Raw genomic sequence first — 20,218 nt, forward strand, 5'->3', positions numbered from 1 at the left:
CCCTTCCAAACATGAAAGAGAACCTGTGGTAGTCTTCAGTTGTCATACAAACTCAAAAGGTGTTTAGTTTGTCCAGTTTGGGCTACTGTCAAAAAAACATGGCGGCCTCCTTAGAGAGGACCCACTCCTGATGTAAATATAAAGTATTTAAATATAAAATGGCCCATTCTAGGGTAAAGAAAACAACAATTTGTACAATTTAGATGATTACATGATTACTTGTGAAAACATAGCTAGAATTATTTGATATGCAATTTCTGCCTTTCAGCTAAATCTTACTTGTCTAAGTGCAGTCTTCTCATGACTTTTCCTAGCACATGCCGATTATAAAGAGAGTATTTTGCCCCGGTTTGAAATGACATTGCAAAATAACCTAATATGTAACAAGTATGACAACAGTTACAAGTGTAAGACAGCTGTAAATCTGCACGTGTGAACACTACATATATCAAAAACAAACATAAAAGGTCTTTCTATGATGGCAGTTCAATTTGCTGCCGTTGGTGAAAAGCAATGCACTTGAAATCAGCAGCACAAATCAAGCTGCACTGTCAGGCCCATTATGAGGGAACAAATAAAGCCTGTTAGGTGAAAAGCTTCAATCTCCATCAAGTGACATTGCTGATATGTACTCTGTTCCAAGTGACTCCCTGTAAGGTGAAAGAATTACTTCGGCTGCCAACACCACTGAAAGTGACGCCACAGTCTGCAGCTCTCTGCAGCCTTCAGCCACTTTCAGCTCATTATTTTGGTTCACTGGTCCGTCTGGTTGAGGTCCAACGACTTTCACCAGCCCCTGCAATATAAAAAACTGGGGGCAGCTGCCAGCTCACAAGCTCAAACATGTTGTGTCCTACCTGTGCAGTGAAAGGTGCCAGAGCACTGCAGCAGGGCTTTTTCTGGTTTTCAAAACAGGACTTAGGGGTGAGAGGAAATATGACAGGGGACTTTCTCATAGACACTATATGAGCAAAGGTGAGGGTCATGGGGCAATGGCAGCCAAGCTATCTCCAACCTCTGAGCCCATCAGCTGTCGTCTGATTACGAATTAGCCTCTGGAGCTCGTTTCCTTTTATCACACAAGTCAAACATCTGTCCACACAAAATACAGGTGTTGGTGTTTTGGGCCCAGACGACATTTTGACTAGTCTTCATCAACACTTTTGGCCCATGGCTGAAAGTAAGGTAAAAAGCCGATAGCCAAAGCATGTCGATGTGTTCCCCTTCTCTTGCTCTCCGCACGTTTACCTGCGGGCAGCCGAAACCATCTCAAACGTGATTGGTCAAACTAGAAATGGTAACCAGAAGGCTTCCTTTCAACAATAATGTTAGTCAGCCACTCTCGGAGCTCATTGTGTTAAATTAAAAGCTAGGAGATCACCATTACAATTCATTATGGTTTGAATGGGTACGTTTCCTAAGGCTAATAGCGGAAATATAAACTTTTTGCTATATTATATACAGGCGACTTTCTGTTCTATTTTCGCATTCTTACCAATTATAACGTCACTTTTTTCTGGCACCTGCATTATTCATCAGTCAGTTGATTTTGTCAGTTGTTTCAGTAACTACTGGACAGACTGCTATGAAAGATTTAAATGGACATTATGTGGTCCCCAGAGGATGAAAGCTGCCCACTTTGGTGATCCCAAATAAATGCTGTTATCATGGAAAACTGATTATGCTAATATTACTTAGTGCAAACTGAAAGCGTGCCACAAACACACAAGCTGTCCCGGAGGGTCCACTGGTGCTGATTTGCATTTTTTTGCATTTCTGAAACACCATAAGCTGTACGTAGCGCCGATGATTCATGCCTGCTTTTAATCCAGTAAAACATATGCTAATCATTCAAAAATGCAATACAGCGTAAAATGTTACGATAGTAGCAAGGGTAATAAATGCCTATTTACCCAAAATGCCCTTTACCAGAAAGGGATCCTGTATTTGAAATTCAGGCAGCAGAGAGATATTATTTCTGAAACTCCTCAAGTGGCATAATTGGACTAAAGTGGAGACTCTGAGCTAAAGGTAGAAATATTTGTTTGAATAAATAATGCATGTATTTAAGTTCTGTCCACCCCGTGTTAGGCAGTTTCAAAGAGATTCATTTCTGCTGCAGTACTTTTCTCCACAGGCAGCCTGCTGTGCACTGACAGTCATTTTCTTTAGACGGAATTTCTGTGCAAATTGGCCTGTAAGTTGTCTTTCCAGCACAGTGAACAGTGAATGGCTACAACTACAGTTTATGTAGACTTTTATTTCCGTTGCCGACATGATCCTGTTTCTAATCCGTTGTAATATCTGTTAACAGTGAGTGTGAGAACGAGTGTCACTTTTTTTCCCCTTTAAATTAGCTCCGTCAGTGTCATTGTAATCTTTCACACAATGAGATGCACTATCAGCTTCAACCTTGCTGTGACACCAAGAGTGTTTATTGTTTAATCCCACCTCTCCCTGTGGGGAAAAAAAAAAAAACTCAAGGATTTTTAACAACAGAAGGACACAGAGTTCTCTTTTGTTCGGTAAAAAAAAAAGAAGAAAGAAATGTCCTGTGAATACCAATGTGATGCTTTTATGCAAATTGTGATCTCTGTCGTGCGCTCGGTGTGAATGACCACCGCTGGGGAAAGAGCTGCCTTTTAGTAAGCCAAATATGCTTATAGCCAATATATCACCTAAAAGCAAATATGCTTTTAGCCTAATACATCATCCTATTCAGGATTCTACATTCATCTTCTGTCATATAAAATTATATCAAATGTCTGAGACACTAAATACACTAAATATATCCTGCTCTCAAACTTGAACCTGTGCTAGAGTTAAAAATAGCCTAATAGTTAAAAATACATCATTTTAAATACATTTCACACAGCAACAGTAACAATTACTCACACTTACAGATGCTGAGTAATGTTGGTTTTCACACGTGTCATATGAATGTGACAAAAGTTAAAGACTTATGGGGGGAAAAAAACAACACCTTGAGCAAAGGAGTGTCTCAGACTATGTGGAGGAGCCGGCCCTGTGCATCTTGTTTACAGATCTCAACAAACCCTGGTGCTGGTTGGTCAGACTAACAGGTTGCACTGTGGGATTCTGTTACATCTTCACCTTCACCTCCTTAACAGCAGGTTACGAACAAAACTCATATTGAGACTCTCAGGATGCCAAGTCTGCAGCTGCTGCTGAAACTATGTGGACTGCATCAGCATGGTGAACTTATTTATCTCTATTTTATCCCTATCGATTATTATTGCATTTATTTACTTATAGAGACAAAGAGGGTTGTTTGCTTGGTAAGCTGATCGGTGTTAAGAAATTAGAAATGGTTTCATAAATGACTGTATTTCTGTTGCAACTGACCTATTGGTGTATATATGTATAATGCAAAAAATGTTTTATGCTTCCATAATTAAGTACCAACTCCCATTAATCTTAGGATACTAGATTTTTCTCGTGAATGTATTGTACCATATTGACACCTCTATTAGCCTAAACAAATTTCACTATTTAAAGGGAATTTAGAGTTCACAGAAAGGTTAATTAAATTAATTAAAATTAAATGAGAGTCACATTTATATTTGCAAAGAATGAGAAATAGCTTGACAACAATAATAGTAAAAGTGACACCAAGTAAAGCATAGAAAATAACATAAAAATTCATAAAGTCATAAAAAATATATAATAATAAATGTCTAAATGCTAAAATAAGCATGACCACCCACGAATTATATTACAATAAAAAAAAACTGAATTAGGTTAAATCAGGGGGATGCGGTACGATTTAAGTAGGTTTTAAGGTTTGGTTTAAAGGATACTGACTCAGCCTGCTGTTTTTATGGTGTCAAAACAACAACACTTCATAAAGTACGTGGTTCTCTGGGCTGTGGATTTAAATAGACATACGTGTTGAGTGATCTGATGTGACACGGTTAATTTGTGTTGGTGTTAAACAGTTTTTAAGCTTCAATGTGGTAACGTGCAATACAATGTTAAACCAATTACATCATGAGATAAATTATTAGGTTACATTTTCGCATTTCTCACCACCAGCACAGTTTGGATGCAGAGTTTGATGTCTTCCTGTATAGTGGACGTATGAAATTAAGTCAAATATAAGACTAATCTTCAATCATTGCATCTGACTAAATAGTGGTTTGCTATCAAACCATCACTATTTGTCTGTTCTGGACAGTTAACATGCAACTAAACTAAATACAGAATCATGAGGCGGTCAGGATGACCTGAGACTGAAGTATGGTTGTCAAAAAAAAAAAAAATACATGCTTACATTAGGAACTGTGACCTCATTGGACAAACTGCTACTGTTGTGTGAATGTGGCCAAACATTCAACAGCTTCTCACGCAGAGGATTTTAGTTCCCATGTCAGTATCTGTTTGTCTGTTTACTTCCGTTTTTTTAAATTCATATTCTTTTTTCTGCCGTTATAGCCACCAAATATAAACACTCCTCTCCTGTCAGCTTTGCTGTCAGTTGGATTCCCAGACAGAGACTAATGAGTCATTTTGACGTGAGGACTGGCTGGCAGTGGTCCTTTGGGGACGCGGAGGGGTTGAGGAGGGCAGATTAGGGTCTGCGCTCACTCCTCCTCTCAGGGTCGAGAGTCCTCCGGGGAGGGGGGGGGGGGGGGCTTTAGAGGAGCAGTAATGCGTTGAGATGGGAGAGATTGGCTTCCCCGGGGATTTAGATGTAATATGACAGAGCACAGTGGAAGAGGAAGGCGAGGGTGCTGACTGCATTTCCCCACAAGAGAGCAGGGGATTGCCTCTGGCTTTCATATGGCCTTGAACGTGGTGAAATTTGGCTTGATAATCCCGCGTAACACACAAACAGCAATTTCAACTCCTACGTCCATTATGGGCCCCGACTTCACTTTGTCATGTTCAACACGGTGTGGCACTATTTTTAAAAAGAATGACAAAGCGTTGATATAGCACTTCCACTGCAGGAGATAACCTTGTTCTCCTCAAGAGACAAACAATATTAGGATCACACATGCAGTACTTTGTCCAGAAACTCCTTGGAAACTTTGAATAATGTGAAGAAAAACCCACTATATCTGGTCATCAGTTCCTTTACTGCCCCAAGGTGGGCAATTCATTAGGCAGACAAGGATCTGGACAGGCAGTGATACCACACACATACTGTACAAACACACAAGGCAAGCAAATGATGTACAACACATCAACAATATGAAAATGTGAAATTGAACCCCATTAGATAAATAAATAGTGCAAAACCCATCAGCTGCAGTGGAGCTGTTTCTGCCGTTTCTACCATCTGCTGCCGCTCCATCATGATTTCAACGGTATTTCCCCCAGATCTTAAAGGTACAATGCAAAATGTTAATGAAAACAAGACTAATCCTACAGCAAATGTATTATTTCATAGTAGCTGTTATTTTAAAGCTTTGTTTAAAGTTGCATTACAGGAAAAATCTAAACAAACTGATATGGTGTTGTCTTTATATTATTTGAAAAACTGCGTTAATACTGATTACCGTGATCATTTTTGTATCTGTTATCATGATATTGGCTGATGAAATAAACACAAGTAAGTTTTAAATACCAAATAGGACTTTTCATTTTCACTCTTGTCGAGGTTTTAGTGTCTAACATGTTTTCTTTGTATCTAAATTAAAAATCTCGCCTCAATTACAACAGAACTTTATGCTTATTACCAGAAAAAGAATTACCACCAGATGATGACTCAACCACCTAATTATAAACTTCAAGTGAAAATGTCTGTTTGAAGTTATAGAAATGAAAGAATTTTTCATTCGCTACAGTCTGTTTTTATTTTTATTTTGATCTAGACGACAGCTTTGATGACAGGAGACAGGGCGGGTTCGGGGGTGCAGAAACACAAAGCAGGTCAGATCAGCAGCCTTGAAAATGGCGAGGAACAGCTTGTTAGTCAGAAACATCACTTGGGGCTCACTCACATCTTGTTAGCGCGCCCATGTGAAGGAGCATGATTGGCAGACGACGCAGCTGGAAGTTGGTTTTAATTCCTGTTATTGGCCGAGAGGAGTCTTATTCCTACGGCCGGGATAATCTAACACAGCTTGGTCTCCTCTGACGTGCACAGATGCACACGTTTGTCACCAGTAGCTTTACAGAGTATCGGTGGTGTACAAACAAGTGGGACGTGACGACAACAAGCGAGCGACGACACAGCACCATCCTCGTGAAGGTCATTTGAGTGAACTGTAGATAAAAGCTGGAGCCCTGGGTGGGTTCATATTGCCATATATTTTCCATATGAACGTATGTGGATGTAACACACTGTAAAACGACAGTTCTTTTAATTGTATTTTACCTGTAATGGGAACAAGTCTTAGGATCTCAAAGTAAAGTGAGGAGGCTCTCAGATATAATGCCATCGATATTTTTTATTTTTCAATTATTGGAAAAAATTCTAAACCACAGCTCACTGTCTTCTCACTACTATGCAACATTTATTCAGAAATGTAATGGAATTAAAGGGATGCACTCAAGTATAGAGCACAACTGATTAGTGCATTAACCCATTAGTCGAAAGACAGAAAATGTACTCACTGCAACTGTATAAAAAGAAATTCTAAATGTCTGTTAACTGAATATCTTTGGAGGATTGTTGGTCAAACAAAATCAAGCACAAACATACATAAAGTGAAGTTAATGACACCTACAATACTGTTTTAAAGTGCAGTTTCTGTATAATTCAGTTACTTATTATTTATTCTATAAGCACCTGGATTTTTGCCTCTTATTAAAAAGGTTGCTTGATGATCTCACTTATAGTTCAATAGCTGGGACCAAACTGCAGTATCCAATTATGTCCAGCAGATGGAGGAAAAGAGTTGTTTTGATTTACTACAGTGTCACATTCAACAGTTTCCTCGGTGAAAACCATGGAAACTGTATCACGCTGTAATAATAATCATTTTTCATTACTAAGACAAACACCCACATATGTTTGTATCAGAACAATCCAATATGAGTTTTGATCAGATCTATTTGTGTCGGTTCTTGCGGTTGTGAGAAGTGATGTTTCTCTTTTGGATGATGATGTAAATACTGACTTTGAGATTAAACTTGTCGCCACTTATCTGATTCATTGATTGAAATAAAAAGATTTTCACTATTGCTGCAGAAGGTTTGTTTATGTAGCGTAACAGCAAACACTTTCTTTCCATCGTCATATTGTTAATGCCCACGTCGCTCCTCGCTGAAGTCGTTTGTCTCCGTTACCCTCGCTGATCAGGTCAGTTTTATGGGGCATATTGCACACTGCTATTTCTAGATAAACAAATATTCTGACCAGGCTCAGTGATTCTCTGGCCTTTCCCTCCTCCACAAACACACAGCTTTTATGGCTCCCAGTTGGATTCAGGATATTAACATTCCAATCAACATCCACACTGATCTTCCCGTCTGCCATCTTTTTATAACTCATTCATTTAGAGCAACAAGGTTTTTTTTGGTTTTTTTTTAAAGGATGTTTAGTTTGAGAAACACATAACAAAAGTATGTGGCTACTGTGCATGTGACTTCAGAGCCAGATGCCCTTCACTGAACTGCCTGAGGAGACTTTTGAAGGGTGATGACTTTCTCCCACATAAATCCAAACATTAGCGCGGCTGAGTGACACAACCTCCGAGTTAGTCCTGTTATTGTTTAATCTCTTTAGTCTGCATGATGAAAACTTCATTTAATTCTTAACTCGTTCTCGTTCAAGGAGAGGGAGGTGTTTTTAGCTGCTCGGAAATGTTAACCGCACACACTTGAATTTAAAAGAAACCATTGACTCATAGTATTGTCACGTGACAAATATTTTGGAAGAGGCTTTTTGCTGCAATGGCGGAGGACACAAGGTAATATCTTGACCGAGTTGATGATCTATAGAGCCTCACAATAGTTGAGATATTAACCCTTGTGAGTTCATGCGTGTGATCATACGCAAGCCCTGGCCGGTCAGGGTTAGGGTTAGGGTGACCCAAGGATTGTCATTATCCAATTCTCCTGGGGTAATTGAGACCAATGGATTGTCATTCTCGATTGTCATGGGAGGGGTCATTTAGACCCCCAGAGAGGGCGCTGTGGTGCTCTGTGGGGTCATTTAGACCCACACCTGATTCCAATTGAAATCAAGGGGGGGTAGACCGCGAGACGAGATGCACAAGACGAGCCACGGACAAATTGGCGGCCGTGCGAGAGGTCTGGGACGCGTGGGTGTCGCGGCTACCGCACCTCTACAACCCGGGGCCCGAAGTGACCGTGGACGAGCAACTGGTTAGTCTTTTTTTTTTTCGGGCTACTCGCGGTCAAGGGAAGAGAGGTGTTCTCATCCAAGTTCGCATTCACGCCCACTGCCACTCTTGTGTCCTACATCCCAAAGAAAAACAGGAATGTGGTGCTCCTGAGCACACGGCACCCCGAGGCCGACATCAGCGACCGCGAGGACGGGAAACCGGTCATCGTCCTGGACTACAACCGCAACAAAGGTGGCGTGGACAACCTAGACAAGGTGATCGGAACGTACAGCTGCAGGAGGATGGCCGCGCGCTGGCCCCTGGTCGTCTTTCACAACATTCTCGACATCTCTTCCTACAACGCCTTCGTGATATGGAGAGAGATCAACCCAGACTGGATGCCGGGCAAGCGGAACAAGCGGAGGGTGTTCCTAGAGCAGCTGGGAAAGGCTCTCGTGACTCCGTTCATCGCACGAAGGGAGCGCAGCCTGTAAAAGCAGCCGCCGCCGCCGCACAGAGAGCTGTTGACTACGACGCTCGACCTGAGTGTCCGGCCTCCTCCATAGCCCTAGCAGCAGCCCCGCTCAGGGCGAGGAAGAGGTGTCAGATATGCCCCAGGAAAAAGGACTGTAAAACTCACACCATGTGCCACGGGTGTAACAAATACATCTGCAAGGGCTGCTCACTTGTCTATTGCGCTACGTGTGCGTCCTAATATGGGGTGGGCTATGTGAGGGGGCCAACAGCCGGGGGAAGCAGGGACAACACAAGGGTTAAAGCAATATTTCACACATGTTAGGGCAGTTTCTGTGGGTAATACACACTGATGTGGTTTGGAAAGTTCCTATTGTCTATGGGGGATGAGGTAGGAGTTTCACAGGCAAGTATCTTAAAGTGTGAATTGACCGAACGTGGCTGTAAACATGATGTGGACATCATCAAAATGGCAAGATGATTCTGTGTCCCATACTGTACGACAGGCTGATATTGAAGTTGTGATCCTCTCCCTCTTGCTACGTGAGACTCTAAATAATAGCTGCATTTAAAATAAAACCATGAAAATAAAAATCTCTCTACAGCCTTCGGATTGTCCTTGTGCCCACATGACCCCTGAGGCTACTACAGCAACAGCATCAGCTGCAGCAGGTCAAGTTACAGCACCACAAGAAAAACGTTATGTAGATTAGATTTTATCAAACCAGCTCAAATCACTCTTCTTTGTAAGCTTCCACAACCTGCTTCAGTGTCTCTGGCATTGTTATTTAGGGGGTGTGGGGCTGGAAAGTTTGGCAATCTGTGACTTACACCAACCATGTACTCACTGTACATCAAATACAAGAGGCTACGAAAAACAACAGTGACAATGCTCATGCAGGTAATAGATGAATAAATGCACTGCAGCGGGACTAGGGAACCATTTTTCCTTTCAAGCCCCATTTCAACTTTTATAACATTCTTGGAGGGCCACACATGCATCACACTCACCCCCTTGACTGAGATGGCTGCAGCTGATTCTCTTTGGCAAGGCATGCAATGTCAGATGGTAGTGATGATGGTGATGATGATGATGATGATGATGATGATGATGCTACTGGCTGATGGTTTTTCAGGTTTGGGTCAAGTGAACAAGTCTTTGCAAGAATCAGTTATGAGAGGAATTGCTAACAACAGTGAAGGTAGTCCCAAGCAGAGAAGCAAACTTCAGTGTGTCCTCAGTTTGGAAAAATCCTATGTTTGTAAATACAGTTCATAGAAGTCCAGTAGGATGTTGTACCCAGTGTGGCTAAATGTAGTTTTAACATGTTGTAGGTTGTCAGGCTTCTTTTTCTTAGCTTTTAGCTCACTCACCATAAAACCTGCCTGTGTAACCTTGTTTCTGTTGTGTCTTGTGAAAGCTGCTTGTTGGACACAAAAACTCCCCTGAAGAGCTTTAACTTTAACCGAGACCATTTCTCCTTGTTACTTGTTGTTCAGCTGATTAAGAGGAAATTTAGCAAGCAGGCTAACACCAGAGGATAAGTCTTTACTTCCAGGAGTCAGGTGAGCATGTTGGTTCAACCAGGTGTCATCAGTGCCACCTACTGGTTTAATATATATACCATGCATGCGCCAGTCTATACCAAATATCTCATCCAGTTTATCAGCTGTAAAAACACTCACTGTGTGGGGGTCCTGCTAATTACACACACTGGCTTTTCATTTACTAAAAAAACAAAAAAGAACAATCCTTCTGTTTCTTAAAGCGTGACACTCTGCATCCACTTCCTGTTTCTCGACAGCTGCCATGTAACCGCGTGTTTCCTTCACCCTTCCCTTACCTGACAGGCCTGACCTACATGATTAATCTTGATTAGCAATTGGTTATTTTTAACATTCATAAATCAAGGTTTACTCACTCCTCCTCAAACTTTAATAATTTTATGAATGAATTTAATTTGTACATGGTGACAGTAACCTTTATCGTAGCAAAAAGCGTACACACTGTTATTATTATTCATCATATTTAGAGGTTTTATTTATTTATTCTTTTTTTTATTTAACTTGTTTGTTATCTGACTGATGTTGAATTACATTAGATTCATATTTTATTTGATTGATCTTGCATTGTTAATTTGACTGTTCTGTCTATTTTGGGCTGATTGTCTAAATATTCCGCATATTTAGTACTTTTGCAAATTAAACCAGTGAAAAAAATCATTCTAACTTTAGTGTGTTCATCTGCTTTGAAGCTGAATGTAGAAAAAATATTGACGCTGTATTCACAACATCTCGACACCTCTTTCTGACATTTGCATCATAACAAAGAGCAAACAGAAAGGAGCAGGTGTGACAGACGTATAAACAAATTAAAACGTACCTTTATCATAAAAGTGCCTCGTCTCAATTGGCTGTGGGGAGTTAGGCGCCTGTAAGGGAATGACAAAAGTGCAACATTTGACAAGTTGACATTAAAAGCTACTATTTAGAGCTTTCGTTTTTTTAACGTCATAAGTTAACAAATTTACTGTAATTATGTTGATTTGGTTTATTAGTGATCACTTCAGGAACTCAATACAAATAGTCACAAATACTTATGGACTGACGATATATTTATACGTGTTGAGTGAAATTGAGAAAATGAATTTTCTCAGGCAGGAACAAATTTTCCAGATTATTTCCGACACCACGCGTCACACAAATAGTAAACAATGCTGTTATGAGTATTGTTTTAATAATGAGTACGTCAAGGCCATGGCTTCCCCGCTCGTACACTAGAGGGGGTGATACGTGTGTGTGCCTGCATATGTCTGTGAGAGGAGGGAGGGAGGGAGGAGAGAAAGAAAGAGCGTGAGAAACACAGAAGTAAGTTCAGACACACATGAGGAGGCTCTGAGGAAACACAGGAAGACATCAGTGATGTGGGAATAATGTCAGGACCCTGATGCGCATTCAACACAAACCATGTGAGGTGAGTGCACATCTTTATTTTTAATGTGGAGAATTTAGAGTGAATATTTTAATTTCACTGAGATGAAGCTTCATACAAGAGCTGAGGTTCATTACATAAATGTGTTGCTTGGAGATTCATCCCTGTGTTATTTTCTTTGGTTGCACATTCACAGAAGATTAGCAGGTAGGTAGGTGGGTTGTTTAGTCTGGACTGTGCAGCACCATGCTGCTCTATGCTGTGTGTATCGCATGTCTGAAAGTTATTTGGACATTAATATACTTTTGGGTTTGAGATAAGATGTAGTTTAACTGTCGTCGTTGTGCATATTATATATGAGGGTGCAAGGTTTGGACATACAGTAATGCTGGATGGAGAGTTTATCTTGATGGTAGGGTTTTCTTGTTTTCGTCTCATAAGGCAAATCTATTGTTTTATATATCTTTATTTATACGTATATTAAAATAATATTAGAATTGTGTTTATTTTCCAAACCCAGTTCAGATAAAGGCCTTTCCTTTACTCCGTGTGTGTGTGTGGTATAGTACAAGAGCATAAGGCAAATATACGAGTACACTGTACACCAATCATGTAACTGGCCACAGAGGATTTACCATATATTGCTCTGAGCAGTTTCACTGTTCACTTTGTTACATAGTTCATTTACATTACTCGGCCACCTCCTTTTGTCCTCATGGGCCGGATGTATTGCCACAGTGTTATCTCACACTGTTGACTCATTCAACTCACCGGCCAAACTTAATTTGCTGCTCAATGCAGACCCCCTGACCGTCGTGGGCTGATAATTTCGTTTGATATTGCCGAGAGCTAAACAGAAACATGTTTTAGGATTAGATTAGATATGCAGATGCACTTCTCATATACACAACTAAGACACCCATCTATGTTCACACCCCAGAGAGTATGGGATCATACTCGAGGTCTGCATGTGGCAATGCATCAGTTGTTTTGTTTTGGACTATATTTATGATGCTTTTATACTTTTAAATCACATATATATATGTAAGTGTGTGGCCCATATGGAAAGTGCCAAATGAGTCTTTAAATATGCTGTGTGTTACTAACACGTGACAACATGCATTTTATAACACTTATAAAAAATAAAGAGCTGATTATTTTATGTCTCTGGAAAACAAACATTGAATTAATTATACAATGGTCTCAGGTTCTCATCATGGTGCGACAGTGTTATGTTTCATCATCTGGTACCACACAGCAGCAACAGATTAAATTGATGTGCAGAGGATCATTTGCTTTGCTTTTGTTTGAGCTTCACATTATAAATAGTCTCTGGCTCTTTATGGCCTGCATGTGAAACCTGCCGCTTTGCCCTTGTAGCACCGAGCGAGAGCAGCAGGAGGACTGGGGACACGGCTCCATCTAAACTGTGAACAAAGTCGCCATGGAAACGAGAAGTGTTTAGCCCTGAGGTGGAATCTATTGACTTCATTAAAATGATCAAAACCTTGAAAATCTCACCCTGGATGGTCAGGTAGAGTTGAAACAATGGTTATACTTTGACTAATTAACAGATTGCTTTAGGAGTCGTCATTTGAGATGAGCTATTTAAACATTATACACAGCCACTGAATCAATATACACATTTGTTATCATTATTAGATGCATTGTAGCCATAGTTCATGTCGTGCAACATGGCAACATATTTGTCAGTCACAAATAAGAGAAGCAGGAATGTTGGAATGTTCTAATACTTCTTAAACTGTTATAAGTGTGTAGAAATACAAAATACTGCAGAAAATGGAGAACAGTTTCCAAGCAGCAATAATTAGAGCGATTGATTAGATTAACAAAGTAAATGGATTAGATTAACTCAGTAAATGAGCTTTGAAGTGTGCTTGCTGCGGTTGTCATAACAAATATAAAGTTGTGGTTCTTTTTTACTCACACTTCATCAAACTTTTTAATTTTAGAAATGGTTATTTTAACAAGTCCACTGTTTTCGACGTAACTCTAAATTGGTGGTTCTTAATGTTGTCATACTTCATACATTATTCGATCTGAGTCACAGTAATTGTCGGGAAACAAAAGATAAAGCAGATCCTGAAGGAAGCGGAAATCGATACCTTTGCTGCTGTTTACGGTTACTGTAAATTAGATTTTCTTTTTTTATTCTGGATTGAGGCACCATGGAGCGGCCTGGTGGTGCAGAGGGCAGGATCTGTTTCACCCCACAGCAAGAGGGTTACGTGTTCAATTCCCACTTTGGCCCTGGCTGTAGTTGGAAAGTCAAAATAATCTCATTTCCTAACAACTATTCCTGGAACCTGATTCAGTTAGGAAAGGAGACAATCTGACCCTACTTACACTCTGTGTTTGTATTTATAACAGAAGAAGGTGAAGGGACAAACTGTGCTGTACGCCTACAATTCAGGAAAAGTTACAATTCATATACTAATGAAAGATGTTTTCAGTTCATACAAAGGAAAAACTTTAACCATCAGTTACTCCTAAAAAAATATTTTATTTAGAATAAAAACAAAACAAACTGAAATGTTGAAAAGATATAATAACATGAGGAATATACATGAAAAAAATGGATGTATGTGCATTTGACAATCGGGATGAAAATAACTTATATTTGTATTTAGTTCTAATGATGATATTTTGAACTATAAGTTCAATATGCTTCTTGTTCACTGTGACTCCTGACTGGACAGATCAAGATGTCTGTTTGTCTGGTAGTTAGCAGGATTACGCAAAAACTACCGGACAGATTACGACAAAACTTGGTGGAAGGAAGGGTCAGGGAAGAACCCATTACAGGAGGCAGATCCAGGATTTTGAACATTGTGAGATAGGGCGTTTTTAACATTTACCTTCATTAAGTGAACTACTGAGCCTTGGTGAGAAGATCCACTAGAGGGGCATTCAAGTTTGTCTCTGTATGTTGTCCCTGCGATACGCTATCAACCTGTCCAGGGTGTGCACCGCGTCATGTCAGCTGGGATTGGCTCCAGCTCCTCCCTCCTCAAAGGGAAACTGGTATTGACAATGGATGGATGGATGTGACGACATTTACAACATAATAATATATTGTGGTACACAGAGGTCTAATAATAACAGATGATGTGGGTAAATCTGTTGACGTAATTTTTTATCATCTCAAATAAGCTGTTGTCTATGTATAGTTATAAAAGTCATGTCTGCTTCCTGTTATAAAGACGCAGAAAACAACACTCACTCAAACAAACCAAAATCAAACACACAATACAGCGTGTATACAAGCAACACGTGAGACATAGAATGACATCAGTGAATTATATAAGTGCATATTAGTTTAACTTGATTATTATTTAATCTGCATTTATCACTATATCCTTGGTGCAAGAAAGTTCAGCTGTGGCTTAGAAAGAGCATCTCACACAAAAATCCAGGTTATTCATATTGAAAATCGTTTTTTATATAATTATATGCATTTAAGATTAGATTTGAGTGACATCCTAAGACTCAAATCCATCATTTGAAACAACTGGTGTTTTTGATTGTCTGTAACAATTGAGAAGTGGTCAAATGACATGTCGGGGTTGAATGCATGGGAACCTTTTTCTGGTTTTAGATTCATGGGTTTTCTTAAAGCGCTCAGTTCTGTTTACTTTACTCCTCTGACAGAATGTTTTATGTGTGTTTTTAAGATCTTGTCATGCCCACTAGGGCAGTCGTGCTTTTAGAGGTTGGTTTCTCAGTGGAGGTTGGACGTTCTCTATTTCTCTCTGTGTTGTTGACCATCTTGGTCAAGTGTCATGTGGACCTCGACACCACTTACTGCCAAAGTCCTTCAGGAAAATAGTTTAATGTATAACCTACGGAATATAAATGAACTGTGCCTCGTGAAAAACAAGAATAACCTGCTGGAATCAGGGAATGTCTATGAATCTGGTCCAAGTGTTTTCAATGAACATCAGTAGATGGATGTGTTTTCACCCCTGTCCATTTGTTTGTTGGTTGGTTGGTCAGCAGGTTTACACAAAAACTACACACCAGTTTTCCACAAACCTTGGTGGAAAGGTGACACATGTGCAAAGAAAGACAACATTTTGGACAGATGGACAATGTTGTTGTTTCTTTTCTTACATTTCCACGAAATTATTCAGGGATGATGACAAATATCTGGCTTTTTTCATCTGCTCTACGTTCTTAAATAGGCAGAGAAACCTGTAACTACAACATATGTGAAGCTGAGGTAATGTGGATTCAGAGGGGAATCAACACTTTGTCTCAATAGTTTTAGAACTACGTCCAAACGAATGTGACTTGGTGCAGAAGTTAAAGGGGACTGTTGGGCCTAATCGGTGAAGGTATGCACTCTACTGAATACCATTCTATTTTTAACATGTAAACTGATTAGAGGGTTTATACTACATGGTAATGAGCTGGTAATGAAGGGCAAGAATGTCGCTGTTGTTTAACTTGGCAGATGTATTGAAACTTAATGGTATTGAGATGAGGTCTGTCAGTATGTCCATAAGAGGGTGAAAGATGATGTGAGTGCTGATGTGAATATTAACTCCATGTTGCTTTGTTGTATTTTAATAGTTTCTGGTTGTATGTGTACGTATACAGTGACTCTGACTGTACATGTGCGTCAGCAGCTAATCTTAATAAAGCCATTGCAGCCTATTTCCTGTAAATTATTTCTGTTTGCTATTTATTATAGCAATTTATCATCATCTTTAACTTATATCTAAGTCTACAAGGACATTGCTGCCCTTCTCTGGTATTACCACTTTATTTTTCTGTAAGGCAAGGCAAGTTTATTTGGATAGTACATTTCAACAACAAGGCAATTCAAAGTGCTCCACATAAATCATCGGGCGGCTGCAGCTGCATTTAGGTAATTTCATTAAATGACAGGACGAGAAGTCCTTTTCTTTTGAAACACACAGGTCACATGCCTTATGAAGCAAATTGTGATTTGTGAATGGGCTATAAAAATATTTGATTGGTTAAATGATAAAATGCTTTTTATTGGTAAAGTGTGAATTATTCAGATGATGACTGTTCTTCTCCTTCTTCACCAGGGACATATTTGCCTCAGAGGCCAAAGAAAGAGATGGCTGGGAAGTGCTTTGACATCAGTGATCTACTTCTGAAAAGTTTGGAGATACTTGGATGAAGCAGTTGTTACTTCTTTCTTTTTACTGGGATTCGAACAGTAGCACTGTTTCTGTGGCTGAGGAGGAGCAGGAGGAGGAAGGCACCATGATCTCCACAGCCCTCCGCTGGCTCGTCCTGGTGTTGTTCATCATTCTGACCATCAGTGGGAACATGCTGGTGTGTTTGGCTGTCGGGCTCAGCCGTAGACTGTGGTGCATCGCCAACTGCTTCGTGGTGTCGCTGGCACTGACGGATCTGCTGCTGGGCCTGCTGGTGCTGCCCCTGACTGCTACCGTGGAGCTGCGTGGCGGGAAATGGCCCTTCGGGGGAGCCCTGTGTAACATCTACCTCTCGCTGGACGTCATGCTGTGTTCCTCCTCCATCCTGACCCTGATGGCGATCAGCGTGGACCGATACCTGGCCATTTCAGCTCCGCTCAGCTACTCCCGGAGGGTCACCCCTCTGAGGGTGACGCTGGCCCTCATCGCCATCTGGGCCTTGTCACTGGCCGTGTCCTTTGTGCCCATCCACCTGGGCTTGAACACGGTGGACTACAAAGTGCAGCACGTGGACTGGGGCTTGGGGGATGAGGACAAAGAGGGACGCTACTGCCAGTTTGAATGGAATAACAACTACGTTCTTATTTATGCCTTCGGCTCATTTTACCTGCCTCTGCTGCTTATGAGTGGAATGTATCTTTGCATATTCAGAGTGGCACGAAAACAGGTCAGTGTTTATTATTATTCTGTAAAACATGCTGAGGGGGGATGTGAAAGGTCATAACTCAATGCAGTGCATAACCTTTTTCATCAGTCTGAGGCTAAAATAAATTTGTGATTTCGTATCAGTGATAAAAACCTAAAAATATGATTCACATATTTTTTATGTTTCTTAACCTTTTCTCCATCGATCCGTCCAGGTGCGGCGTATTCGTGCTGCCATGCCGTCATATCCATGCACAGCGTCGACCGCAGCCATAGCCCACGAGCACAAAGCCACAGTGACCCTGGCAGCAGTACTGGGGGCCTTCATCATCTGCTGGTTCCCTTACTTCACTTTCTTAACCTGCATGGGAATAAAGGAAAAGACAAACCCCCCCAACACGCTTCACTCTGTGATCCTGTGGCTGGGCTACTTTAATTCTGCCCTGAACCCCATCCTGTACCCAGCCTTCAACAGGGATTTCCGCAGGGCCTACGGAGACCTCCTTCGCTGCAGGGGACAGTCTCGCAGAAAACTAACGTTCACCTGCTTGTTCGTGCCTAAAAGACTGAGCTTTACGAACGGACAGAAGGTGACACAGCAGTCGGAGAAACGTATGGACAAAGTTATGAAAGAAAACGAGGGGAAGAGCCTCACGCTTCATGAGAGAAACGGTTTCCCTGATGAGCGGTGGTGAAATGCTGGACTGTAGACCTGCAGGAACTGTAAATACAAAGTCACTACTACTCACAGAACTAGCCTAGCTGAGCATTGTAGGTGATTAGTGTATAGTGCCAACGGTGACACAGTTCATGTAAAAACCCAATGCACAACATCATGAGTGTTTTCTAAGTGTATAAGCTGAATAAAAGCTTGTGCGTAATATAATAGGTGGCCATTATCTTCTTGATGACTTTTCCAGTAAAGAAAAGCCACAGTTCTGAAGTGTCTGTTTATTAGAATGTATAAAAAGCAAAGTGTGGACAGAGCACAGCAGAGTGGAATGAATGGATGACTCAGTAAATGGACCAGAAAACTGCACAGAGGTTAAAATGTTGCAAATTGTTTATTTTGCTCTGGTTCCCGCACTGCAGTTAAAGTGAATTCCTGGACTTTTCAACACATTAACTGCAACTAAATAGAACATCCATTTTTCAAAATAAAGGTGTATTTTTTTGTTATTTATGCGTGCAACATGGTCCAGGGTTGTTGCACTGATTAAAACACATAATATATAGTAAAGCTGCTCAAGTCTTTTTTCCAAATGGACACACTGCACCTCATCAGATACATAAAACCTTCAATACAAGTTCATTATTTGTATGTACATGTTACCAGGATTATTGTCAGACAGCCCATTGACACTTATATATAAGAAATCATGTAGAAAAGATGAGAATAAACCTGGAATCTCCTCAACAAACTGTGTTGACAAAAGACATACGCATAAAACAAATTTTGAGTTATAAATCCCTGGGGTCCAATTTGTAATTTAAAGCTAAACTACTGTGGTGAATGAGTGAACTTAATCCCACCTTGATCAGGCGGATAGTCAGGATGTACGGCTTGTGGCAACTTCTACAGAAACATATCATGTAAAGTTGAAAGTTAACTGAAAGTTAATAGCACACTCAATTTTAATCGCTTTTCATTTATTTTGCATGTTCATTTATAAATTCAGTAATGTCTTGCATGAGGCAGAATAATAAAATGTATTTAAGTTTAGTTTAGTTTGTAACTTTTTTCTTTTATTGATTGCATGTAATTTTATTTCTAAATTGTTTGTATCTATTGATAATTTATAAATTATTTAATAAACATTTTATACATTTGATTTGTACTCTTGAAATTGCACATTGGCACATCTAAATGTGGGTGAACATGTTATGTATATGGTAAAGACAGTGCTTTGAAAATAGATGAGGTTGGTTCAAAAATCACATTAATTGAATTGATTTGGGATGAACTGATAACTCCGCCCAATAGAAGAGAGGATGCTACTGAGATTATTATTCACTAGTAGAAGGTCTGAAACTGGATGTGATCAAACATTAGCATTAGTGACATATGCAGGACCATTGATACATATGATTAAAATGCAGCAGAATTATTTGAACTGAGGAGAATGGATCTTGTCATTTTTTTCTGAATCACGTTCATTACCGACTTCAGACACTTACCTTTATAACATGAGCTGGAATCCATCAGAGGAGCCTCTGTGAGTGCTTTTATTTACATGCACCACGTCTGACTTTGTGCAGACATGGAAAACCAAAGTAAAAGAGATGGGATGTTTACACGCTGCTGTAACTACTGTACAGTGGGAAACATCACATCACTGTTTGCAAAGTGACTTTCCTGAGTCTCCATCGGTCGGTAATGTCAGGGACAAGACTCCAGGAAATCTCTCTGAGCCAAGAAGTAAGTGCAGCGCATGATTAACCACAACAGACTGTTGTCTCTGTGCTGACCTGGACCTTCTGCCTCATGGCTCCACAAACAAGAACTCAGAGTTATGAGAGTGGTTTTAATTTCCATGCAGGACAAATAGAAGATTAACTTCCGCAGCCGCACTGTGAATGTGCCTTATATCACGATGCCAAGCGATGCGAGGCAATATATTGTAATATAAGTCCTTATTCTAACAGATAAGACACCATTTAAACCTGACTGTGCTTTTAGTGTTGTTTTT

The 20,218-nt window shown here is 40.3% G+C and overlaps 1 protein-coding gene across 2 annotated transcripts; it reads left to right on the forward strand.

The window, feature by feature from the left end:
* Window positions 1–11,383: 11,383 nt before the first annotated feature.
* hrh2b (histamine receptor H2b) lies at window positions 11,384–20,007 on the forward strand. Of its 2 annotated transcripts, none has more exons than XM_034607380.1 (3): window positions 11,384–11,709; window positions 16,749–17,550; window positions 17,744–20,007. In XM_034607380.1, exons 2-3 carry the CDS (start codon window positions 16,840–16,842, stop codon window positions 18,221–18,223), a joined length of 1,191 nt encoding a protein of 396 aa, XP_034463271.1. In that variant the 5' UTR covers window positions 11,384–11,709; window positions 16,749–16,839; the 3' UTR covers window positions 18,224–20,007. The 2 variants fall into 2 exon arrangements, with proteins under 2 accessions (XP_034463271.1, XP_034463272.1); XM_034607381.1 differs by having other exon boundaries at window positions 11,384–11,704.
* The last annotated feature ends 211 nt before the right edge of the window (window positions 20,008–20,218 follow it).

This window comes from Hippoglossus hippoglossus, chromosome 14 (assembly GCF_009819705.1).
Source record: "Hippoglossus hippoglossus isolate fHipHip1 chromosome 14, fHipHip1.pri, whole genome shotgun sequence".
Lineage (NCBI taxonomy): Eukaryota > Metazoa > Chordata > Actinopteri > Pleuronectiformes > Pleuronectidae > Hippoglossus > Hippoglossus hippoglossus.

Bases quoted from the DNA above. Each gene is read 5' to 3' on its own strand.
- hrh2b (XM_034607380.1), top strand. From the start codon at position 16,840: ATGAAGCAGTTGTTACTTCTTTCTTTTTACTGGGATTCGAACAGTAGC. The intron at 17,551-17,743 runs GTCAGTGTTTAT...CGATCCGTCCAG, and splicing joins TCAGAGTGGCACGAAAACAG to GTGCGGCGTATTCGTGCTGC.